Source organism: Mytilus edulis, chromosome 3 (assembly GCF_963676685.1).
Source record: "Mytilus edulis chromosome 3, xbMytEdul2.2, whole genome shotgun sequence".
Taxonomy (NCBI): Eukaryota; Metazoa; Mollusca; class Bivalvia; order Mytilida; family Mytilidae; genus Mytilus; species Mytilus edulis.
Genome location: NC_092346.1, coordinates 34,180,082 through 34,207,480, shown reverse-complemented (window position 1 = coordinate 34,207,480; position 27,399 = coordinate 34,180,082). Strand labels below are relative to the sequence as shown.

Below are 27,399 nucleotides of genomic sequence, written 5' to 3'. Positions count from 1 at the left end.
TTTACCCCCAATACACAAGATTTGACAATAAATGTACATGTTATCGTTTTAGTCCTCCTACAAAATACAACAACAACCGGTTTGAAGCAGTTAAATTCAATACCGCTTGTGATTGGTCGGTTCATAGTTCATAGATCATTCACTCTCTAGATTTTAATTTAATCATTTATGACTCTTTAGACTTATCCTTCACTGTTTTATGCAAATGATGTTATACGAAAGTTGTTGGAGAGGTGAAAAAAGTAGTTGGGTACCTTCTCGTAAATGTACGTTGATAGTGGGTCTTCCAATGGATAGAAACAAGTGCCTGTGGTCTCGACCCACTGATCAAGTCTTCAATTTATGGTAAAATGTACGTCATTAGCAAAAAAAGGCTATTTTCATTTAATTAATAAATAATAAAATTTGTACCATCGGATTACGGATTTATCCAATAACGATACTAATAAACAATGTAGTTAAGTTTTCGATTTTTTTTAATTGATTCGGAATTTTACAAAGAATGATTTTTCTATCCAATTAATGCTACTTTCACAACGGTTATAAACTAGGTAATAACTTGTTCACAAGCAGTGGAATTACGATATCTGAATCAAATAGAAAAACCTATCATTTACAAGTGTGCTCTCGGTAATCTGATAATTGACGTGCTATGGCACATTTTTTTTAGACAACCGATTCAAACACGGTTTTGTTTCATTTAGCAAAGCGGTCACTTTGGTTTAGTTTTGACAAAATAAGCTCACATATATCGTTAATGTTTTATTGCAAGTCAATATTTCAACCTCATTTGAATTCGTATTCATACGACCTTCGATCTAACCTCTGTTGGATATATGTTATTCGCGTGACCAGCATGTACTGAGATTTAAACAAACGTCAGAACAAAAAAAGAAACTTACAACGAGAAGACCGAATAGTTCCAATTCGTTTATTGATTTTTTCCGTCAAAGAGATCAGTCACATAGAGGTTTAGAATACATACATTTCATTTAATTGCTGTGTTTTTATTCATGAAAAAAAACCCAGAACAATGATAAAACGACCTTACACAGGTACGTGGTTGCATATCTGTTTTTACTTTATATGCTTACAAGTATGTTTTTGTTTGTGATTATATCGGTGTCACATGGCCATCGGAAAAATTCGTTGGTCCTGTCGATAGTTTATTAGATGGTGTCTCGTCAGGAATAGAACGAAATTTTAATACCTCTAAGATACCAGACATGTGTATCGGTTTTTGTGAAATACCTGTAGTTCTGGAACACGCTTTAAGTATATAGCGTATCAAATTTGAATAAATACAGCATGCGTTCACTTGACATTTGGCAGCAAATGTACCGTCAAACGTATTGTAATATTTCCATTATCTATATGTATGCTTATATTTCTATTTTCAGCAAGCAAAGGGATGCTTATGTTTCTACTTTCAGCAAGCCAAAGGAAAGTAATTTGCGAAGACTCCAAAACAACATTGTCATGTCCATGGAACCAAGTTATCAAGATAACGCAGGCAACGTATGGTAGATCTGATAAAAGAACATGCAAACACCCAAACATGAAAACAACTCGCTGTGTTACGAAAAAACCGCTTGGCATCTCAAGGAAGAATTGTAATGGGCGGACATCATGCACTGTTGCTGCAAATAACAGGCTGTATGGTGATCCTTGTCCCGGGACATACAAATACGTCACTGTTACGTATTCCTGCAAAGGTATGTTTGTAAATAATACATTGATGTCATGACATGGCGTTACAAAGTTGAAAGTGTAAATCACTAAAATCAATGCAATAGAATAAGTATAAGCCTAAAATGTGGTACTATAATATCAATTATATAATTCTGTGCATGATATTATGTAATTTAAAAACACGTTTTAAGTCTACTGTAAATTTACGACTTTTAATGTAATTTTTTTTTGTCGATCTGAATTTTTTTCATGTTGAAGTCAAGCAGTCATTGCTATTTTGTCTTAAGTGTAAAATAAATAAAGTGTTATTTAAAACAATTGTCTTGTTTGTAGTTAAGAAGACACCCAAATGCTTAAGAAGATGTCATAAACAAGCCAAGTGTATAAGAGGAAAATGCGTTTGTAAATCCGGATACAAAGGTGATGGAATTAGATCTTGCACAAACATAAAAGGTATGCAGATTTATACTATACACTATTTTATTTAGGGGCCAGCTACGGACCTCCAAAAAATACAGAGTGATCTCGGGTGTTTCGTAAATGTTAGCAAATCATGCTGGAGCGGAGAGTCCTGTCATGTTACTCCTATAAAATACATTGAAATGTTAAATTGAAAAAGAATGAGGTAATTGGATCTTATCTTGGGTTTTCTTAGGCTTTTAGACTCCAGGGCCGTAACTACATTGAGACAAATGAGGCAAATGTCTCATGTTTTAAATTAAAAAAAAAAATTACAATTATTTAACATAGACCTAATGGCGAATAGTAAGCATCAGTTTGTTATCTCATAATATACATTTCTAGTTTTATCATTGGTTAAAAGCGACCGAATGGCGACATTGTATATTAAATGTGCGGTTAGTAGGCGTGTTTTTCCTTATATTTTTATATATATTCATGCTTTTTATCTTCAAGTTCTAGGAGTCAAACATTGCCTTTAGAATATACCTAATCCTTTTAAATTTGACTTTGTATGCTGACGGTTAACAAAAGTGGTAAAACGTTGATTTTAGAGATAAAAGGAAATTAAGTCCACATTATCTTAAAAATATTTAATCTGCAGGGTTTTTATTCTATTTTGTTACAGAATCAGCATATATTGGTTGTTATCAGGATCACAGCAAAAGAATACTACCCAAAGATGTACTGACAGACAAAAGTATGACAGTTCAAAAATGTCGACAGTTTTGTCGTAAAAAAGGATTCAAGTTCGCAGGTGTTGAGGTAGGTCAATGAAAGTTAGAAGCGTGTGTTCATGAATCTGTGTCTTTTCGTTTTATGATATAATGTTTTGGACTCGTTAAATTTTTTTTTTTTTTTTTAGATTAAGGCAACCTTTGGTTAATCTTTGAAAATTATGTCCCACTGTAGTGTAGAAATTATGACGTCTTGAAAGCTATTTCATTGATTTTCTTTGACGCCTTACTGCGACTTGATAACACTGAGGACACGTTTGGTGGGACTATCAGAGGGAATTTCTCTCTCAACTTTGAGATGCAATTTAACTATATAAGATTCATTGAGAACTAGAAATGTTTGGATATATACAAATTCCTACTTTTACTTTGTTTGTTTGCGCAAAATATCTCTTACAATTTCTCAAAGTAATGAAAAAATACTTTATGTTTTCATCCAAGGCGGACGATTATCTTCTGCTTTTTTTAAACGTTTGGTTGATATCATTTTAGAAGACGATAAAATATGTTTTTGCACCAAACTCGGTAAATTTGACAGACCCGACTTTCCGTAACATTTGATTTATATTATCCGGAAATTCGGGTACGTCTTATTTACCGAGTTTCGAACAAACATTTCTTTTATTAATTAACTGACGTCTGACAACTGAACCAGCTAAACGTATTCATGAAGAAGTACATTATCTTTCGAATTCGAACAGAAAATTACTTTGACGTTATGACGTCCCAGTTATTCGTCAAAGCAAAAATAATATAATAGCCTTTCAAGACGTCACAATTATTCGGACTAGTCCCAGGGGGATTACCAATCTTAAACCGGATGAGTGTTGCTTGTAAATAAGATCCACATCACAACGCTTTCGGAGTCGCAATGTACATGCCTTCAAATTCGAATATTCGTATCTAATCATAAGATGGAAAAGGCGCATATTTACTACTTTGTACTTTATTTGGCCTTTTAAACTTTTTTGATTCGAGTGTCACTGATGAGTCTTTTGTAGACGAAACGCGCGTCTGGCGTATATACAAAATTTAGTCCTGGTATCTGTGATGAGTTTATTTATATATCTCTTTCGTAAGCAAATAATTATGTCAATATAATGGAATTCTATCGACTGTCACATAAGTGATAGGTGAAGGAATCTATAATGCCAGGTTAAAGTAGTATTTTCGACATAAGAATGCCTTACCAAGTCAAGAATATGACAGATGTTTTCCATTCGTTTGATGTGTATGAGCTTTTAATTTTACCATTTGATAAAGGAATTTCTGTTTTTAATTTTCTTTGGAGTTTGGTATTTTACTTTTTTGACCATTTTTTCGCACTGCCTTTTATCTAGTTAGCATAAGGAATTTAAAAGGTGTTTCTTATGATACAACTTATATTACTTTCATAGAATGGGAACGAATGCTTTTGTGGTGATGTTTTACGAAAGAACAAACAAAGAAAAGAAGGTGATTGCAAAACGCCATGCTCAGGAAATAAACAGCAGATATGTGGTGGTCCATGGAGGATTTCTATTTATACAGGTACCGGATCATTTGTATATATTTCCCCTACATCTATACCACCTTTTACTAAATATTGATTTTACTTTTATTATGCAAGTTGAGATAAGCGAATGTGATGTTCCAAGTTCATTCAATATCTCCGCTCATTCAATGTTAAAAACTAGATACGTCATTCGTTTTAAAAAAAGTTTTAGAAATTTGTAAATGAGATGGCCTGTAATAACGGCTTCATGATAAAAAAATATTACATAAAAAAATTTAATGAAGCTTTAAGCATACATGTCAGTTAAGGAATAATGATTTCAAGGTATGCTTTATGCTAATTTTAACATGGGTAGGCATTTTATTTGTCGACATTTTACACTGAGCAGTTGCGAGGTGTAAAATATTGTCACATAAGGCCTACCCATGTTAAAATGAGCATAGAGCATAACATATCGGAATTATGTCGATTCTAATAGAACAAATACAGTGTTTTCATAGGTCAAAACGTACAATAATGCCCTAAAAATGTTTGGCTGTTTCCGTTTCCCATGTTGATTGGTAAACAATATATAACAAAAGTCAATGGAAGCTGCTAAAATGTATTAGAATAACAATGAAAATAATGAGAATATAAATAGGCAGTTCGTGCGCATTTTTTCTAATATCAATTTATGTCATTACGTGCTACATTGAGATCTTGTTTCAAGCAACCCATCAATATTGTTTGTATATGCAAGTTTTTCAAGCAAGATCAAGAAAAAGGTTTATTCCATAAGGCCTATATGTATCTACGTCCCCATGCATGAAAATATCAGTAAATACAGTTGTTGATTATTTAGATATTTATATATTATTGCAGCCCAGACATCCAAGTGCAGGACCAAATGTCATAAGAAAGCGAAGTGTAGAAAAGGAAAATGCGTTTGTAAAGGCAATTACCAAGGCGACGGAGTTAAATCTTGTAAGAAAGTCAAACGTGAGTATTATTATATTTTTTTTTGTAAATAAGGCAAATTACAACTAATAAATGAATCGTGTTACCAACACTTCTTGAGTGTTATATGCATCATTTTATCATTCATCGAACATTAAACTAACAGAAGATAATTGATTATCGTAAAAATATAAATAAAAAGAGCCGGTATGATCACCAATGAGACAATTATTTAACATAGACCTAATGCCGAAAAGTAAGCAATCTGTTTGTTATCTCATATACATTTCTAGTTTTATCATTGGTTAAAAACGACCGAATGGCGACATTGTATATTAAATGTGCGGTTAGTAGGCGTGTTTTTCCTTATATTTTTATATATATTCATGCTTTTTATCTTTAAGTTCTAGGAGTCAAACATTGCCTTTAGAATATACCTAATCCTTTTAAATTTGAATTTGTATGCTGACGGTTAACAAAAGTGGTAAAACGTTGATTTTAGAGATAAAAGGAAATTAAGTCCACATTATCTTAAAAATACTTAATCTGCAGGGTTTTTATTCCATTTTTTTTTACAGAATCAGCATATATTGGTTGTTATGAGGATCACAGCAAAAGAATACTACCCAAAGATGTACTGACAGACAAAAGTATGACAGTTCAAAAATGTCGACAGTTTTGTCGTAAAAAAGGATTCAAGTACGCAGGTGTTGAGGTAGGTCAATGAAAGTTAGAAGCTTGTGTTCATGAATCTGTGAAATATGGTACTTAGTTGTTAAATTGTATTTCAGATGTATATTACCTTACACAGAAACAAGGTCTTTTCGTTTTATGATATAATGTTTTGGACTCGTTAACGTTTTTTTTTCTTTGATTAAGGCAACCTTTGGTTAATCTTTGAAAATTATGTCCCACTGTAGTGTAGAAATTATGACGTCTTGAAAGCTATTTTATTGTTTTGCTTTGACGCCTTACTGCGACTTCATAACACTGAGGACACTTTTTGTGGGACTATCAGAGGGAATTGCTCTCTCAACTTTGAAATGCAATTTAACTATATAAGATTCATTGAGAACTAGAAATGTTTGGAAGTATACAAATTCCTACTTTTACTTTGTTTGTTTGCGCAAAATATCTCTTACAATTTCTCAAAGTAATGATGAAATACTTTATATTTTCATCCAAGGCGGACGATTATCTTCTGCTTTTTTTTAAACGTTTCGTTGATATCATTTTAGAAGACGATAAAATATGTTTTTGCACCAAACTCGGTAAATTTGACAGACCCGACTTTCCGTAACATTTGATTTATATTATCCTGAAATTCGGGTACGTCTTATTTACCGAGTTTCGAACAAACATTTCTTTTATTAATTAACTGACGTTTGACAACTGAATCAGCTAAACGTTTTCATGAAGAAGTAAATTATCTTTCGAATTCGAACAGAACATTACTTTGACGTTATGACGTCCCAGTTATTCGTCAAAGCTAACATAATATAATAGCCTTTCAAGACGTCAAAATTATTCGGACTTGTCCTAGGGGGAATATCAATCTTAAGCCGGATGAGTGTTGCTTGTAAATAAGATCCACATCACAACGCTTTCGGAGTCCCAATGTACATGCCTTCAAATTCGAATATTCGTATCTAATCATAAGATGGAAAAGGTGCATATTTACTACTTCGTACTTTATTTGGCCTTTTAAACTTTTTTGGATTCGAGTGTCACTGATGAGTCTTTTGTAGACGAAACGCGCGTCTGGCGTATATACAAAATTTAGTCCTGGTATCTATGATGAGTTTATTTATATATCTCTTTCGTAAGCAAATAATTATGTCAATATAATGGAATTCTATCGACTGTCACATAAGTGATAGGTGAAGGAATCTATAATACCAGGTTAAACTAGTATTTTCGAAATAAGAATGCCTGTACAAAGTCAAGAATATGACAGATGTTTTCAATTCGTTTGATGTGTATGAGCTTTTAATGTTACCATTTGATAAAGGAATTTCCGTTTTTAATTTTCTTTGGAGTTTGATATTTTACTTTTTTTACGATTTTTTCGCACTGCCTTTTATCTAGTTAGCATATGGAATTCAAATGGTGTTTCTTATGATACAACTTATATTACTTTCATAGAATGGGAACGAATGCTTTTGTGGTGATGTTTTACGAAAGAACAAAAAAAAAAGAGAAGGTGATTGCAAAACGCCATGCTCAGGAAATAAACAGCAGATATGTGGTGGTCCATGGAGGATTTCTATTTATACAGGTACCGGATCATTTGTATATATTTCCCCTACATCTATACCACCTTTTACTAAATATTGATGTTACTTTTATTATGCAAGTTGAGATAAGCGAATGCAATGTTCCAAGTTCATTCAATATATCCGCTCATTCAGTGATAAAAACTAGATACGTCATTCGTTTAAAAAAAAAGTTTTAGAAATTTGTAAATTAGATGGCCAGTAATAACGGCTTTATGATAAAAAAATATTACATAAAAAAATTTAATGAAGCTTTAAGCATACATATCAATGAAGGAATAATGATTTCAAGGTATGTTCTATGCTCATTTTAACATAGGTAGGCACTTTATTTGTCGATATTTTACACTGAGCAGTAGTGAGGTGTAAAATATTGTCACATATTAGGCCTACCCATGTTAAAATGAGCATAGAGCATAACATGACGGAATTATGTCGATTCTAATAGAACAAATACAGTGTTTTCATAGGTCAAAACGTACAATAATACCCTAAAAATGTTTGGGTGTTTCCGTTTCCCCATGTTGATTGGTAAACAATATATAACAAAAGTCAATGGAAGTTGCTAAAATGTATTAGAATAACAATGAAAATAATGAGAATATAAATAGGCAGTTCGTGCGCATTTGTCAAACATATTTTGTGTGCTGATTACAAAACGTAATAAGGACATCAAAATAGAAAACGATATTTTTTCCATTTACAAATTAGAGCTGAAATTGTTGCTTACCCAAGTATATGTTGATGCTGTTATGAATTATAATGCATTCTGATCATATTTAGCAATAACACTACTTTCTTTAATCTTTGTATAGACATGATAGCTGAGTTCTACAAAAATACAAAGTAGTCTTATTCATGTTATTGATTTACTTACTTTTTTCAATTATGGGTTTAGTAGTTTTTAAAAAGATGACTAAGGACTAGACGAAAAGGATTTAGTCATAAATTGTTTTCCAATATCAATTTATGTCATTATGTGATACATTGAGATCTTGTTTGAAGCAACCAATCAATATTGTTTGTATATGTAAGTTTTTCAAGCAAGATCAATAAAAAGGTTTATTCCATAAGGCCTATATGTATCTGCGTCCCTATGCATGATACTATCAGTAAATACAGTTGTTGATTATTTAGATATTTATATATTATTGCAGCCCAGATATCCAAGTGCAGGAACAAATGTCATAAGAAAGCGAAGTGTAGAAAAGGAAAATGCGTTTGTAAAGGCAATTACCAAGGCGACGGAGTTAAATCTTGTAAGAAAGTCAAACGTGAGTATTATAATTTTTAATTTTGTAATCAAGGCAAATTACAACTAATAAATAAATCATGTTTCCAACACTTCTTGAGTATCACTCAATACACATCCAAGTAATTTAGTGAATTGGTTCAAAACAACTTTGAGAAAATAAGGACCTTGTGCACTCTCAAACTATAACTATCTACAGTATGAAGAACCGTAGATTTTCGTTTATTACTGTATAGAAGAACATATCATTTTATATTTCTATTTATGACAACATACACAAAATCAATGTTAGTACAAATAAAACAATCTTCAGAGATCTTCTTTAGGCAAAGTTGACCATAGATGGATTTGGCCTTTTTTTATGTCCTCTTAGTTTTATAGGTCTCGAACTGTTTGGGTCTCATACATCATTGGCTTTCAAATATTCGGCTTTGAACCTTCCTAAAAAGGTAAATCGAGAAAAGCTCTTCGGACCCATGACATTTTAAACGTGTTTTCATTTTTTTTTTTTTTTTTTAAATAATAAAACAAAAGATTGTCTTCATATGATTGTCTTCGTATCAAATTGTTTTCACTGAAAGTGTCTTGCATGAAGCAAGTTCTCTTCACTCTCTGATGTCGCCCCTGCATATTTTTCGTAATCCATGTTTCTATTTTACTTTTGGTTTTCAGAGTTGATGGTCTATTGTTTGTACTTCTGTGTCCCGGGTTTGTCTTTTGTTCATTTATTGTCCTACTTAATGACTAGTCTGAGTGTTGATTATCATTTGTAAACGTGTCACACTGTGTAATGTTGCATGCCCACCGATGTCCAGGCATTGTGCGAGAAAATATTTTAAGAATATACGATGCTACTGGACACGGAAAAAAGTGTCGTTTCTGCATGGAGAATTGAACTTTATATCAAAGAATACGAAACTGTCTTTCTTGTATATAAAACCATACCCAATTTTTCTTAGTATGGATTGCAAAATTAGGTATTTTCTGTAGGTGAGATATGCACAGAAGTGATAGATATGTATTATAAATATAGAAAATTGAATTTCTTAATCAACTACAAAGTTAAAAAAAAGAACTGTATCGTATATCCAAGCGCCTGTGGATAACACTAGATAGATGACATGATTTAAATTCAAGTAAGACCAAATCATTTGTTGAAAAAAAACATCAATGTATTGCCATATGACCTTTTACATTCAAGGGTTCAATTTGCATTAAGTCGTGTTCAGACCCTTTAACAGAAAATAAAGGAATATGAAGTACACGTCCACGGGAGCTAATTGCACACGATGTCAATGTACAGAAAAAAAATACAAATGATCAATGGTCAAAGTTTTTATTCCTGTTCTTCATCTTGAAAGTTGCTGGAGCGTCTTCAATAATGAAAAAATCATAAATAACGTAAAACAAGGTCAATATGGTCTCTAGTGTCGACTTGAGTAGTACTAGTATTTAACGTATATTACTGCACTAATGACTGTCACTATATTTAAATCTAGTCATAAAAAAAAGTCTCAAGTCAGCACAATACAAGACAAGAACAGGCAGACAGATCCGGTATTAATGATTATAAGAATTACGATTTTTGCTTTATCCTACATATCGGTCTTTTAATGTTTTGAATTTCCCTAAAACTTTAAAGTCTTAAATAACAATGAATCTATGTTTTTGCTTTGAGACCAGAATATTGTTAATGTTTTATTGCAAGTCAATATTTCAACCTCATTTGAATTCGTATTCATACGACCTTCGATCTAACCTCTATTGGATATATGTTATCCGCGTGACCAGCATGTACTGAGATTTAAACAAACGTCAGAACAAAAAGAAACTTTCAACGAGAAGACCGAATAGTTCAAATTCGTTTATCGATTTTTTCCGTCAAAGAGATCAGTCACATAGAGGTTTAGAATTCATTCATTTCATTTAATTGCTGTGTTTTTATTCATGAAAAAAACCCAGAACAATGATAAAACGACCTTACACAGGTACGTGGTTGCATATCTGTTTTTACTTTATATGTTTACAATTATGTTTTTGTTTGTGATTATATCGGTGTCACATGGCCATCGGAAGAATTCGTTGGTCCTGTCGATAGTTTATTAGATGGTGTCTCGTCAGGAATAGAACGAAATTTTAATACCTCTAAGATACCAGACATGTGTATCGGTTTTTGTGAAATACCTGTAGTTCTGGAACACGCTTTAAGTATATAGCGTATCAAATTTGAATAAATACAGCATGCGTTCACTTGACATTTGGCAGCAAATGTACCGTCAAACGTATTGTAATATTTCCATTATCTACATGTATGCGTATATTTCTATTTTCAGCAAGCAAAAGGAAAGTAATTTGCGAAGACTCCAAAACAACATTGTCATGTCCATCGAACCAAGTTATCAAGATAACGCAGGCAACGTATGGTAGATCTAATAAAAGAACATGCAAACACCCAAACATGAAAACAACTCGCTGTGTTACGAAAAAACCGCTTGGCATCTCAAGGAAGAATTGTAATGGGCGGAAATCATGCACTATTGCTGCAAATAACAGGCTGTATGGTGATCCTTGTCCCGGGACATACAAATACGTCACTGTTACGTATTCCTGCAAAGGTATGTTTGTAAATAATACATTGATGTCATGACATGGCGTTACAAAGTTGAAAGTGTAAATCACTAAAATCAATGCAATAGAATAAGTATAAGCCTAAAATGTGGCACTATAATATCAATTATATAATACTGTGCATGATATTATGTAATTTGAAAACACGTTTTAAGTCTACTGTAAATTTACGACTTTTTATGTAATTTTTTTTTTTGTCGATCTGAATTTTTTTCATGTTGAAGTCAAGCAGTCATTGCTATTTTGTCTTAAGTGTAAAATAAATAAAGTGTTATTTAAAACAATTGTCTTGTTTGTAGTTAAGAAGACACCCAAATGCTTAAAAAGATGTCATAGACAAGCCAAGTGTATAAGAGGAAAATGCGTTTGTAAATCCGGATACAAAGGTGATGGAATTAGATCTTGCACAAACATAAAAGGTATGCAGATTTATACTATACACTATTTTATTTAGGGGCCAGCTACGGACCTCCAAAAAATACAGAGTGATCTCGGGTGTTTCGTAAATGTTAGCAGATCATGCTGGAGCGGAGAGTCCTGTCATGTTACTCCTATAAAATACATTGAAATGTTAAATTGAAAAAAGAATGAGGTAATTGGATCTTATCTTGGGTTTTCTTAGGCTTTTAGACTGACCAGGGCCGTAACTACATTGAGGCAAATGAGGCAAATGTCTCATGTTTTAAATTTAAAAAAAAAATTTAAAAAAAAATAATAAAACAAAAGATTGTCTTCATATGATTGTCTTCGTATCAAATTGTTTTCACTGAAAGTGTCTTGCAAGAACCAAGTTCTCTTCACTCTCTGATGTCGCCCCTGCATATTTTTCGTAATCCATGTTTCTATTTTATTTTTGGTTTTCAGAGTTGATGGTCTATTGTTTGTACTTCTGTGTCCCGGGTTTGTCTTTTGTTCATTTATTGTCCTACTTAATGACTAGTCTGAGTGTTGATTATCATTTGTAAACGTGTCACACTGTGTAATGTTGCATGTCCACCGATGTCCAGGCATTATGCGAGAAAATATTTTAAGAATATACGATGCTACTGGACACAGAAAAAAGTGTCGTTTCTGCATGGAGAATTGAACTTGATATCAAAGAATACGAAACTGCCTTTCTTGTATATAAAACCATACCCAATTTTTCTTAGTATGGATTGCAAAATTAGGTATTTTCTGTAGGTGAGATATGCACAGAAGTGATAGATATGTATTATAAATATAGAAAATTGAATATCTTAATCAACAACAAAATTAAAAAAAAGAACTGTATCGTATATCCAAGCGCCTGTGGATAAAACTAGATAGCTGACATGATTTAAATTTAAGTTAGACCACCAATTTCCCGGTATCAAATCATTTGTTGAACAAAACATCAATGTATTACCATATGACCTTTTACATTGAAGGGTTAAATTTGCATTAAGTCGTGTTCAGAACCTTTAACAGAAAATAAAGGAATATGCAGTACACGTCCACGGGAGCTAATTGCACACGATGTCAATGTACAGAAAAAAAATACAAATGATCAATGGTCAAAGTTTTTATTCCTGTTCTTCATCTTGATAGTTGCTGGAGGGTCTTCAATAATGAAAAAATCATAAATACCGTAAAACAAGGTCAATATGGTCCCTAGTGTCGACTTGAGCAGTACTAGTATTTAACGTATATTACTGCACTAATGACTGTCACTATATTTAAATCTAGTCATAAAAAAGTCTCAAGTCAGCACAATACAATACAAGAACAGACAGACAGATCCGGTATTAATGATTATGAGAATTACGATTTTTGCTTTATCCTACATATCGGTCTTTTAATGTTTTGAATTTCGCTAAAACTTTACAGTCTAAAATAACAATGAATCTATGTTTTTGCTTTGAGACCAGAATATTGTTAATGTTTTATTGCAAGTCAATATTTCAACCTCATTTGAATTCGTATTCATACGACCTTCGATCTAACCTCTGTTGGATATATGTTATCCGCGTGACCAGCATGTACTGAGATTTAAACAAACGTCAGAACAAAAAAAGAAACTTACAACGAGAAGACCGAATAGTTCGAATTCGTTTATTGATTTTTTCCGTCAAAGAGATCAGTCACATAGAGGTTTAGAATACATACATTTCATTTAATTGCTGTGTTTTTATTCATGAAAAAAACCCAGAACAGTGATAAAACGACCTTACACAGGTACGTGGTTGCATATCTGTTTTTACTTTATATGTTTACAAGTATGTTTTTGTTTGTGATTATATCGGTGTCACATGGCCATCGGAAGAATATGTTGGTCCTGTCGATAGTTTATTAGATGGTGTCTCGTCAGGAATAGAACGAAATTTTAATACCTCTAAGATACCAGACATGTGTATCGGTTTTTGTGAAATACCTGTAGTTCTGGAACACGCTTTAAGTATATAGCGTATCAAATTTGAATAAATACAGCATGCGTTCACTTGACATTTGGCAGCAAATGTACCGTCAAATGATTGTAATATTTCCATTATCTACATGTATGCGTATATTTCTATTTTCAGCAGGCAAAAGGAAAGTAATTTGCGAAGACTCCAAAACAACATTGTCATGTCCATCAAACCAAGTTATCAAGATAACGCAGGCAACGTATGGTAGATCTAATAAAAGAACATGCAAACACCCAAACATGAAAACAACTCGCTGTGTTACGAAAAAACCGCTTGGCATCTCAAGGAAGAATTGTAATGGGCGGAAATCATGCATTGTTGCTGCAAATAACAGGCTGTATGGTGATCCTTGTCCCGGGACATACAAATACGTCACTGTTACGTATTCCTGCAAAGGTATGTTTGTAAATAATACATTGATGTCATGACATGGCGTTACAAAGTTGAAAGTGTAAATCACTAAAATCAATGCAATAGAATAAGTATAAGCCTAAAATGTGGCACTATAATATCAATTATATAATTCTGTGTATGATATTATGTAATTTAAAAACACGTTTTAAGTCTACTGTAAATTTACGACTTTTAATGTAATTTTTTTTGTCGATCTGAATTTTTTCATGTTGAAGTCAAGCAGTCATTGCTATTTTGTCTTATGTGTAAAATAAATAAAGTGTTATTTAAAACAATTGTCTTGTTTGTAGTTAAGAAGACACCCAAATGCTTAAAAAGATGTCATAAACAAGCCAAGTGTATAAGAGGAAAATGCGTTTGTAAATCCGGATACAAAGGTGATGGAATTAGATCTTGCACAAACATAAAAGGTATGCAGATTTATACTATACACTATTTTATTTAGGGGCCAGCTACGGACCTCCAAAAAATACAGAGTGATCTCGGGTGTTTCGTAAATGTTAGCAGATCATGCTGGAGCGGAGAGTCCTGTCATGTTACGCCTATAAAATACATTGAAATGTTAAATTGAAAAAAGAATGAGGTAATTGGATCTTATCTTGGGTTTTCTTAGGCTTTTAAACTGAGTGTAGCTAAAAATGCTATATTGTTTAATATTTTAAACACTATTGATATTTTCCGTTCGATACTGAAAGATATATTTAACAATATTTCAATTATATATTGTTAAAGTCATGATATCAATTGGACAAAATGGTGTTAAAAAATACATTTTTAAACAAGCAGACTAAGATGTACGTTATTGTATTATGTTTACACGAATTTTGGTATATATGTAACATTAAAAAAAATAAAAAAATGTCTGTTTGTCCTTTAGTGTACATCATTTGTCATTTAAGATGGTCACTGCAAGATTGCAACGAATCTATTTCTTTAAAATTCATGTCATATAGGCAATAACGACTCCAATTTCTATACAAATAGGAAGATGTAGTAAAATTGTTCTTACAGGACAAAATTAGGACCATGTAGGAGTAAGTGTCTTAACTATAAACCAAATTTTACAATGTATTATCATTATTGTTTATTTGATAAAACAAAAGAACTGCGTACTTTTATTCAATCAGATACTTCAGAATCGTTCGATCAGTAAAAATATAGCGACATGATATATAAAAAAAAGCAAAAAGTGTATGAATGTATAATAAGTATCAGAAATAATTTCCCTGTAGCTAAAAATGCTATATTGTTTAATATTTTTAAACACAATTGACATTTTTCAGCAAAGACACCCTGCAAACCAAAATGTCAGATGGGATTTGTTTGTAATTTCCTCGGAAAATGTAGACCAAAAGGTATATTTTCCGTTCGATACTGAAAAAACATATTGAAACAATTTCAATTATATTGTTAAAGTTATGATATTAATTGGACTAATTGGTGTTAAAAGATACATTTTTAAACTAGTACCAATTATTCTATATTAAAAATGCATAATCGCCTTCATCCCAATTTATCAACTGTACTATACATAAAACAAAATAAGGAATTGTGTTTAAACAATGGTAAACTTTTCATAGACAAGCAGACTAAGATGTACGTTATTGTATTATGTTTACACGAATTGTGGTATACATGTACAATTAACAAATGTCTGTTTGTCCTTTAGTGTACGTCATTTGTCATATTCATGTCATAATAGGCAATAACGAGCCCAAATACTATACAAATAGAAAGATGTAGTAAAATTGCTATTAGACAACTCTCCACCCGAGACCAAATGACATATAAGTAAATAACTGTTATCGAAATATTATTCTTCCTATATATATTTAATACATGAAGTCTCATGGAAAGGCTGATATTCAGATAGAAATCAACTTTCAAGGAAGATAAACGGTTATTTCATATGATCTGTGATTATTATTTTTGTAGGATGTAAACGAAAGTGTAGGATTAATGAAAGGTGTGTTAGAGGAAAATGTAGATGCAAAAAAGGTTCTCACAGGACAAAATTAGTAGCATGTAGGAGTAAGTGTCTTAACTATATACAAAAGTTTACATTGTATTATGTTAATATTTCAAACTCAAAATTATTCAAAAAGCTGTCTTGATTTAATTGTCAAAAAAATATCAATTCGCATTTCTTTAATCCAATACGTTCAAAAATATCATATAAAATATATAAGCATTATATCCAAAGATATTTGGAAATGTTAGTTTCTTCCAAGTATTTTATTAATGTAGTATCTTCTGCTTTACTGTTGTTATATTTTGCTTCATATTTAAGAACATTATTGATACTTTTAGCAAAGATTCAATGTACGCCAAAATGTAAAAGAAGATTGGTTTGTAGTTCCCTCGTAAAATGCACTAAAGGTAAATTTATATGTTTTCTTCTAGAATTGACATTAAAAAACACAATGATGGTTTCGATCAAAACTTGAACATAAAATCAAAATAATTTTGACAAAATCAAGTTCAAGAATGATTTTTTTCAACTGTGGAAGCAATCGATTTTGGCTACAGATTTCCTTGATATAGCGTTATTGTTCACAAGGAATCTATTAAACCAGTTCCAATTGGTGAGGTGAAAACATTTCCTTCGTTAATTTTACGGACGACATTACACAATTCGTTTAACCTGATTCACCGGTGATAGCAGATACGTTCTAAAATCGTCAATTCATTCACATATCTTTTCCACGAAGGAGATCTACCGTATTCGACTTATTCCTGGCTTGTATTAATTTTCGCCACATGACGGGTGCCGAATGTAAAGCAGAATCTGCTTACCCTTCAGGAGCGTCTTAGGATATTATTTGTACCTTACGTCATTCATTCGTCTTTGGAGCTTTTGACTGCGACTTAGAAAAAAAAAAAGATTGTGTGCCTGAGTTTTTTATTATTTGTTTTGCCAATGTTGTTATAATATAAACAACACTGTATGCTACAAAATATCATCACTCATTTACACGTAATATAATAACAGACAGAGTCTTCAATATGCAATATAAAATACATAATGGCATTGACTCATGATAAAATCAAGATATAATGCAACGTTTTGTTGAATGCTCAACCAAACATGTAAAATCTCCAAAATACTGAACTCAAAGGAAATTTTATAACGGAACGTCCCTAATCAATTGTCAAAAATATCATAAAGCTTTAAACGGTAATTACATATTTTTCTTTGTGTCTTGTTTTCTTTGTAGGATGTAAACGAAAATGTAGGATCAATGAAAGATGCTTCAAGGGAAAATGCAGATGCACAAAGGGTTCCTTCAGGACAAAACTTGGAACATGTAAAAGTAAATGCATTATAATCCTGGTACTTTTGATAACTATTTACACCACTGTGTCGATGCCACTGCTGGTGGACGGTTCGTCCTCGAGGGTATCACCAGCTCGGTAGTCAGTTCTTCGGTGTTGACATATATGAATATCAATTATGTGATCATTTTTATAAATTTCCTGATACAAAATTTTGAATTTTTTGAAAAACTAAGGATTTTCTTGTTCCTGGAATAGATTATCTTAGCCGTAATTGGCACAACTTTTTGGAATTTTGGATCCTTTATGCTCTTCAACTTTGTATTGTTTGGCTTTATAACTATTTTGATATGAGCGTCACTGATGAGTCTTATGTAGACGAAACGCGTGTCTGGCGTACGAAATTATAATCCTGGTACTTTTGATAACTATTATGATGTGTTTGAAATACCACTTCATCCTTAAGGTGCAATAATATTATATTAACGCTGAATATTTGACGACATGATGCAATCCAAACAACATTTAAAGTTTATAAATGTTCCTTATAATAATCGAACTAATACATGTACCAAACTAGGAGCAAACTAGGAGCAAACTAGGACGAGTAGGTATTTGAATCCGTATTAAAGAAATAAATATATAAGCCATTTCATTTGCTCACAATAATATGTTAAAAAGCCACACACTATATGTGCCTTTCCTGAATCAGAGGACTTTAAATGATCTGTTATTTATGTAAATGTCTTGTTTTCGGTAATTGTTAGGTATCCATATGGTTTTTGCGTTCAGTATTGCTCATTACAGAATACTGTAAGACATATGTTTTGCCCATTGCAATTAATGAATACATCACGGTGATAAATTATTGCCTATATTCATATTCCTTAGTTGCAAATTACATTATTTCCAGTTTAACTTGATTTTCTATAATTTTATCTCAGAAAAATATATTCATACATTATGATATTTCGATAGAAAATGTATATATGTTCCGGACCATATGAGTATTTGGACCATACGCGTATGGTCATGACCATATGCGTATACTCATATGGTCTGACCATACGCGTATGGTCCGACCGTACGCGTATGGTCGGACCATATGAGTATAATACTCGTTTGGTTTTTAACGGGCCGGACCATATGAGTATTTGGACCATATAGGTATTTATTTCAATTTACATTATAAACGTTTCAATAATACAAAAACTTTATCTAAAAACACTATGATGGTAACATAACAATTTGTTAATTCAAAAACTACGTAAAAATCAAATATTGATACCATAGTTAGTTTTCATCTCTAGATACAATTTCTTACATGTAGGCTTGGGTGACATGTACTTCCACACGGTATCATGGCTTTTTTGCATTCGCAAGTCTTGGTTGTGCACGATCCTTTTCATGTACACCTTTTGTTTGCGAGTGAAAAGCTAGCCTTTTTGCAGCTGCGTACAGTGAAACCGAGGTCTTTGGCCATTTTGATTTCTATGGTGTTTTTAAAAAGTTCTAGATCTCAAATTTCCTAAAAATGACTGCAATACACCATATTCACAAGACATTTTAAATAAACTATGTTACTTTCCAGTGACTTCTTGTGAAACAGTTGATAAAGAAATTTTTAAAATTTAATTTCTAAGTCGACATATTCATAGTGCCATTCACTCGTAATAACAAATCGGTAATGACCATCGGTAATGACCAAAGGTATAAAATGTGTTTATCATAGTTTTGACGATTAAGTAAAATTAACTTTGTGAAACTTCTATTTTTTCTTTAGTTTATCTTTTTATTATAAAATAATTATAAAATTACCTATATGATAGCGTCTTTTTAATGAACGGTCATACCATATGAAGAGTTAAGAAGTATTAAAAGTAAACTGTAACAGAATGTTAATTACCCCGACCATACGCGTACGGTCGGACCATACGCGTATGGTCGGACCATATGAGTATATACCCATATGGTCATGACCATACGCGTATGGTCCAAATACTCATATGGTCCGGAACATATACAAAGCAGAATGTATTAGACCGCCGATCACGTTGAAAAGTGAGAGACTGCCGCAAAATAAAACCTCATTCAACTTGACTTTCCATCGATAGTCTCTGTTATTTTATCTCAAGTCGCGTTTTGTTTTACTAATCATTTATTTCTGTTTCACCTATATCTTCATTGTTGAAAATCAAATGATTAAAGATCAAACACGTAAGTCAATCAAGAAAAGATTTTTTTAGAGAGGCGAAAAATACTATAGTGATATTTAAAGTCATATTTGGAAAATAATATAATGATATGCTAATGAACGAATAATAGATGCATCTGCATAATTTATTCGACATGTATTTCTTAAAGCTTATTTATTTAGGTTAGTTAAACAGTTTTTATTTATTTTAAAGTGTTAAAGAAAGTAAAGAAATATTCTTGAATAAAAAATGTTTTAAATTATATTGTATATAAAAATATGTTTTAAACAAACCGTTATCATGGTTATAATGTAAATATCTTTCTTCTTTCTTTTTTTTTTATATCTAGAACGTTGTAATGCTTATAGTTGCAGAGTGAACGCAGTCTGTGTCAAGAGGAAACATTGTCCACATTATCTTAAAAATATTTAATGTGCAGGGTTTTTATTCCATTTTTTTTTTGACAGAATCAGCATATGTTGGTTGTTATCAGGATCACAGCAAAAGAATACTACCCAAAGATTTTCTGAGAGACAAAAGTATGACAGTTCAAAAATGTCAACAATTTTGTCGTAAAAAAGGATTCAAATACGCAGGTGTTGAGGTAGGTCAATGAAAGTTAGAGGCTTGTGTTCATGAATCTGTGAAATATGGTAATTAGTTGTTAAATTGTATTTCATATGTATATCACCTTACACAGAAACAACGTCTTAACGTTTTTTTTTAGATTAAGGCAACCTTTGGTTAATCTTTGAAAATTATGTCCCACTGTTGTGTAGAAATTATGACGTCTTGGAAGCTATTTTATTGTTTTGCTTTGACGCCTTACTGCGACTTCATAACACTGAGGACACTTTTGGTGGGACTATCAGAGGGAATTTCTCTCTCAACTTTGAGAAGCAATTTAACTATATAAGTTTCATTGAGAACTAGAAATGTTTGGATATATACAAATTCCTACTTTTACTTTGTTTGCTTGCGCAAAATATCACTAACAATTTCTCAAAGTAATGATAAAATACTTTATATTTTCATCCAAGGCGGACGATTATCTTCTGCTTTTTTTAAACGTTTGATTGATATCATTTTAGAAGACGATAAAATATGTTTTTGCACTAAACTCGGTAAATTTGACAGACCCGACTTTCCGTAACATTTGATTTATATTATCCGGAAATTCGGGTACGTCTTATTTACCGAGTTTCGAACAAACATTTCTTTTATTAATTAACTGACGTCTGACAACTGAATCAGCTAAACGTTTTCATGAAGAAGTAAATTATCTTTCGAATTCGAACAGAAAATTACTTTGACGTTATGACGTCCCAGTTATTCGTCAAATCAAAAATAATATAATAGCCTTTAAAGACGTCAAAATTATTCGGACTAGTCCCAGGGGGGATTACAAATCTTAAGCCGGATGAGTGTTGCTTGTAAATAAGATCCACATCACAACGCTTTCGGAGTCGCAATGTACATGCCTTCAAATTCGAATATTCATATCTAATTATAAGATGGAAAAGGTGCATATTTACTACTTTGTACTTTATTTGGCCTTTTAAACTTTTTTTGATTCGAGTGTCACTGATGAGTCTTTTGTAGACGAAACGCGCGTCTGGCGTATATACAAAATTTAGTCTTGGTATCTATGATGAGTTTATTTATATATCTCTTTCGTAAGCAAATAATTATGTCAATATAATGGAATTCTATCGACTGTCACATAAGTGATAGGTGAAGGAATCTATAATACCAGGTTAAACTAGTATTTTCGACATAAGAATGCCTGTACCAAGTCAAGAATATGACAGATGTTTTCCATTCGTTTGATGTGTATGAGCTTTTAATTTTACCATTTGATAAAGGAATTACAGTTTTTAATTCTCTTTGGAGTTTGGTATTTTACTTTTTTGACGATTTTTTCGGACTGCCTTTTATCTAGTTAGCATATGGAATTCAAAAGGTGTTTCTTATGATACAACTTATATTACTTTCATAGAATGGGAACGAATGCTTTTGTGGTGATGTTTTACGAAAGAACAAAAAAAGAAAAGAAGGTGATTGCAAAACGCCATGCTCAGGAAATAAACAGCAGATATGTGGTGGTCCATGGAGGATCTCTATTTATACAGGTACCGGATCATTTGTATATATTTCCCCTACATCTATACCACCTTTTACTAAATAATGATGTTACTTTTATTATGAAAGTTGAGATAAGCGAATGCGATGTTCCAAGTTCATTCAATATCTCCGCTCTTTCAATGATAAAAAATAGATACGTCATTCGTTTAAAAAAAAAGTTTTAGAAATTTGTAAATTAGAGGGCCAGTAATAACGGCTTTATGATAAAAAAAAATATTACATAAAAAAATTTAAGAAGCTTTAAGCATACATATCAATTAAGGAATAATGATTTCAAGGTATGCACTATTCTCATTTTAACATGGGTAGGCACTTTATTTGTCGCTGAGCAGTAGCGAGGTGTAAAATATTGTCACATATAAGGCCTACCCATGTTAAAATGAGCATAGAGCATAACATGACGGAATTATGTCGATTCTGATAGAACAAATACAGTGTTTTCATAGGTCAAAACGTACAATAATACCCTAAAAATGTTTGGCTGTTTCCGTTTCCCCATGTTGATTGGTAAACAATATATAACAAAAGTCAATGGAAGCTGCTAAAATGTATTAGAATAACAATATAAATAATGAGAATATAAATAGGCAGTTCGTGCGCATTTGTCAAACATATTTTGTGTGCTGATTACAAAACGTAATAAGGACGTCAAAATAGAAAACGATATGTTTTCCATTTACAAATTAGAGCTGAAATTGTTGCTTACCCAAGTATATGTAAATGCTGTTATGAATTATAATGCATTCTGATCATATTTAGCAATAACACTACTTTCTTTAATCTTTGTATAGATGTTGTGTACAAGTTATCATTTTGTACAATATTATAATTTGTACAAAAATATTGTACAAATTATAATTTGTATTTTGCCTTTGTACAAATTATAATTTGTACAAAAAGTGCCTGTACAAATTACAATTTGTACAAAATTTGACCAAAATTCACTTATAACTTGTACAACAGTTTTAAATATGAATTTTGGTGAAAAATGCATTGATTCACAGGATAGAATTGTAATTTACTGACCACACATTAAACCTTATTAACAAAATACACAGTTTTCACACAACTACAAAAGGCAGATTGATTTTAGGAAAAGTATCGTTCAACAGTATTGCATAATTAGTTCTTGTCACTATTTGGATTTTTTTTTAAATTCAAAAACTTTGCAAAAACGAGTATATTTGTAAAATTTGATATCATGAATCGTGAAAGATATTGAAAAGGATCTCAAAAGATTTGTTGCCACTTATTCGTTATTTCAAAAAGTCCAAGGAAACAATCAAAGATTTCTTTAAACAAGTGATGATTTATATTTGTAATTGGTACATCAAAAGATTGGATTTACATGACTTATTCCACTTTAATTTTGTTTGTGAAAAGATAAATAGTTCAATGCCATTGGGTCTGATGATTTTATAATACTACATCAACTAGTTTTCTTATCAAAATTAAAGTCCGTCTGTCTGTTCTGCATAAGTTGTATTTTGTTTTTAAAGTTTGTATTGCCTCAACTGATTTCCGTTAAGTGTTATGCACAGTCATAGATATTTATAAAACAAAGATCCTTGTTGAAAAAAAAACATTGATAAAAAACGACAGAACAACAACTGACATATTCCTGACATTATCAAAGTCATATTCCTAACCAAATCGTGGGTTTAATCTCGCTTTCTGTCTGGGATATTTATTTGTCTAAACGCCTAGCTGAGGCTGTGAAATACACATTTTTATTCACAGCAACGGTTCATGAGCTTCAACGCTTGCTATGTGAAGCAGTTAAAATTTGCCTGTAAAACAGGTCGTCATCGATTTGAGAGTCAAAAAATGTTGTGCAATCCCCGATTCCACAAATCACTACACCACCTGCTTAAACGAATGATAAATAACTACTTTTGAATTTTGTAACTTAGATGTACTGATTATTGTACAAGTTATAAGTGATTTTTGCCCGTTTTTTTTGTACAAATTACAATTTTGTCATTATGTCCTACATTGAGATCTTGTTTGAAGCAACCCATCAATATTGTTTGTATATGCAAGTTTTTCAAGCAAGATCAATAAAAAGGTTTATTCCATAAGGCCTATATGTATCTGCACACTATGCATGAACATATCAGTAAATTCAGTTGTTGATTATTAAGATATGTATATCTATTATTGCAGCCCAGACATCCAAGTGCAGGAACAAATGTCATAAGAAAGCGAAGTGTAGAAAAGGAAAATGCGTTTGTAAAGGCAATTACCAAGGCGACGGAGTTAAATCTTGTAAGAAAGTCAAACGTGAGTATTATTATATTTTTTTTGTAAATAAGGCAAATTACAACTAATAAATGAATCATGTTTCCAACACTTCTTGAGTGTTATATGCATCATTTTATCATTAATCGAACATTAAACTAACAGAAGATAATTGATTATCGTAAAAATATAAATAAAAAGAGCCGGTATGATCACAAATGAGACAATTATTTAACATAGACCTAATGCCGAAAAGTAAGCAATCTGTTTGTTATCTCATATACATTTCTAGTTTTATCATTGGTTAAAAGCGACCGAATGGCGACATTGTATATTAAATGTGCGGTTAGTATGCGTGTTTTTCCTTATATTTTTATATATATTCATGCTTTTTATCTTCAAGTTCTAGGAGTCAAACATTGCCTTTAGAATATACCTAATCCTTTTAAATTTGAATTTGTATGCTGACGGTTAACAAAAGTGGTAAAACGTTGATTTTAGAGATAAAAGGAAATTAAGTCCACATTATCTTAAAAATACTTAATCTGCAGGGTTTTTATTCCATTTTTTTTTACAGAATCAGCATATATTGGTTGTTATCAGGATCACAGCAAAAGAATACTACCCAAAGATGTACTGACAGACAAAAGTATGACAGTTCAAAAATGTCGACAGTTTTGTCGTAAAAAAGGATTCAAGTACGCAGGTGTTGAGGTAGGTCAATGAAAGTTAGAAGCTTGTGTTCATGAATCTGTGAAATATGGTACTTAGTTGTTAAATTGTATTTCAGATGTATATTACCTTACACAGAAACAAGGTCTTTTCGTTTTATGATATAATGTTTTGGACTCGTTAACGTTTTTTTTTTCTTTGATTAAGGCAACCTTTGGTTAATCTTTGAAAATTATGTCCCACTGTAGTGTAGAAATTATGACGTCTTGAAAGCTATTTTATTGTTTTGCTTTGACGCCTTACTGCGACTTCATAACACTGAGGACACTTTTTGTGGGACTATCAGAGGGAATTGCTCTCTCAACTTTGAAATGCAATTTAACTATATAAGATTCATTGAGAACTAGAAATGTTTGGAAGTATACAAATTCCTACTTTTACTTTGTTTGTTTGCGCAAAATATCTCTTACAATTTCTCAAAGTAATGATGAAATACTTTATATTTTCATCCAAGGCGGACGATTATCTTCTGCTTTTTTTAAACGTTTGGTTGATATCATTTTAGAAGACGATAAAATATGTTTTTGCACCAAACTCGGTAAATTTGACAGACCCGACTTTCCGTAACATTTGATTTATATCATCCGGAAATTCGGGTACGTCTTATTTACCGAGTTTCGAACAAACATTTCTTTTATTAATTAACTGACGTCTGACAACTGAATCAGCTAAACGTTTTCATGAAGAAGTAAATTATCTTTCGAATTCGAACAGAACATTACTTTGACGTTATGACGTCCCAGTTATTCGTCAAAGCAAAAATAATATAATAGCCTTTCAAGACGTCAAAATTATTCGGACTTGTCCTAGGGGGAATATCAATCTTACGCCGGATGAGTGTTGCTTGTAAATAAGATCCACATCACAACGCTTTCGGAGTCCCAATATACATGCCTTCAAATTCGAATATTCGTATCTAATCATAAGATGGAAAAGGTGCATATTTACTACTTCGTACTTTATTTGACCTTTTAAACTTTTTTGGATTCGAGTGTCACTGATGAGTCTTTTGTAGACGAAACGCGCGTCTGGCGTATATACAAAATTTAGTCCTGGTATCTATGATGAGTTTATTTATATATCTCTTTCGTAAGCAAATAATTATGTCAATATAATGGAATTCTATCGACTGTCACATAAGTGATAGGTGAAGGAATCTATAATACCAGGTTAAACTAGTATTTTCGAAATAAGAATGCCTGTACAAAGTCAAGAATATGACAGATGTTTTCAATTCGTTTGATGTGTATGAGCTTTTAATTTTACCATTTGATAAAGGAATTTCCGTTTTTAATTTTCTTTGGAGTTTGATATTTTACTTTTTTTACGATTTTTTCGCACTGCCTTTTATCTAGTTAGCATATGGAATTCAAAGGGTGTTTCTTATGATACAACTTATATTACTTTCATAGAATGGGAACGAATGCTTTTGTGGTGATGTTTTACGAAAGAACAAAAAAAAAAGAGAAGGTGATTGCAAAACGCCATGCTCAGGAAATAAACAGCAGATATGTGGTGGTCCATGGAGGATTTCTATTTATACAGGTACCGGATCATTTGTATATATTTCCCCTACATCTATACCACCTTTTACTAAATATTGATGTTACTTTTATTATGCAAGTTGAGATAAGCGAATGCAATGTTCCAAGTTCATTCAATATATCCGCTCATTCAGTGATAAAAACTAGATACGTCATTCGTTTAAAAAAAAAGTTTTAGAAATTTGTAAATTAGATGGCCAGTAATAACGGCTTTATGATAAAAAAATATTACATAAAAAAATTTAATGAAGCTTTAAGCATACATATCAATGAAGGAATAATGATTTCAAGGTATGTTCTATGCTCATTTTAACATAGGTAGGCACTTTATTTGTCGATATTTTACACTGAGCAGTAGTGAGGTGTAAAATATTGTCACATATTAGGCCTACCCATGTTAAAATGAGCATAGAGCATAACATGACGGAATTATGTCGATTCTAATAGAACAAATACAGTGTTTTCATAGGTCAAAACGTACAATAATACCCTAAAAATGTTTGGGTGTTTCCGTTTCCCCATGTTGATTGGTAAACAATATATAACAAAAGTCAATGGAAGTTGCTAAAATGTATTAGAATAACAATGAAAATAATGAGAATATAAATAGGCAGTTCGTGCGCATTTGTCAAACATATTTTGTGTACTGATTACAAAACGTAATAAGGACATCAAAATAGAAAACGATATTTTTTCCATTTACAAATTAGAGCTGAAATTGTTGCTTACCCAAGTATATGTTGATGCTGTTATGAATTATAATGCATTCTGATCATATTTAGCAATAACACTACTTTCTTTAATCTTTGTATAGATATGATAGCTGAGTTCTACAAAAATACAAAGTAGTCTTATTCATGTTATTGATTTACTTACTTTTTTCAATTATGGGTTTAGTAGTTTTTAAAAAGATGACTAAGGACTAGACGAAAAGGATTTAGTCATAAATTG

At 31.7% G+C, this 27,399-nt stretch overlaps 1 protein-coding gene across 25 annotated transcripts in view; it reads left to right on the top strand.

The window, feature by feature from the left end:
- LOC139516286 (uncharacterized) overlaps nucleotides 1-27,399 on the top strand; it is an 89,867-nt gene that overhangs the window by 933 nt on the left and 61,535 nt on the right. For 16 of the 25 annotated variants that reach the window (XM_071306307.1, XM_071306315.1, XM_071306309.1 and 13 more), the window contains exons 2-22: nucleotides 1,401-1,715; nucleotides 2,026-2,145; nucleotides 2,780-2,916; nucleotides 4,286-4,418; nucleotides 5,245-5,361; nucleotides 5,898-6,034; nucleotides 7,465-7,597; nucleotides 8,753-8,869; nucleotides 11,181-11,462; nucleotides 11,775-11,894; nucleotides 14,016-14,297; nucleotides 14,606-14,725; nucleotides 15,599-15,670; nucleotides 16,251-16,346; nucleotides 16,626-16,694; nucleotides 17,534-17,629; nucleotides 20,254-20,390; nucleotides 21,786-21,918; nucleotides 24,098-24,214; nucleotides 24,750-24,886; nucleotides 26,317-26,449. In XM_071306307.1, coding sequence (XP_071162408.1) covers nucleotides 1,401-1,715; nucleotides 2,026-2,145; nucleotides 2,780-2,916; nucleotides 4,286-4,418; nucleotides 5,245-5,361; nucleotides 5,898-6,034; nucleotides 7,465-7,597; nucleotides 8,753-8,869; nucleotides 11,181-11,462; nucleotides 11,775-11,894; nucleotides 14,016-14,297; nucleotides 14,606-14,725; nucleotides 15,599-15,670; nucleotides 16,251-16,346; nucleotides 16,626-16,694; nucleotides 17,534-17,629; nucleotides 20,254-20,390; nucleotides 21,786-21,918; nucleotides 24,098-24,214; nucleotides 24,750-24,886; nucleotides 26,317-26,449 — 3,003 coding nt within the window. The remainder of the gene's footprint in view (nucleotides 1-1,400; nucleotides 1,716-2,025; nucleotides 2,146-2,779; nucleotides 2,917-4,285; nucleotides 4,419-5,244; nucleotides 5,362-5,897; nucleotides 6,035-7,464; nucleotides 7,598-8,752; nucleotides 8,870-11,180; nucleotides 11,463-11,774; nucleotides 11,895-14,015; nucleotides 14,298-14,605; nucleotides 14,726-15,598; nucleotides 15,671-16,250; nucleotides 16,347-16,625; nucleotides 16,695-17,533; nucleotides 17,630-20,253; nucleotides 20,391-21,785; nucleotides 21,919-24,097; nucleotides 24,215-24,749; nucleotides 24,887-26,316; nucleotides 26,450-27,399) is intronic. The other 9 variants (XM_071306298.1, XM_071306316.1, XM_071306306.1 and 6 more) reach the window with 9 other exon arrangements.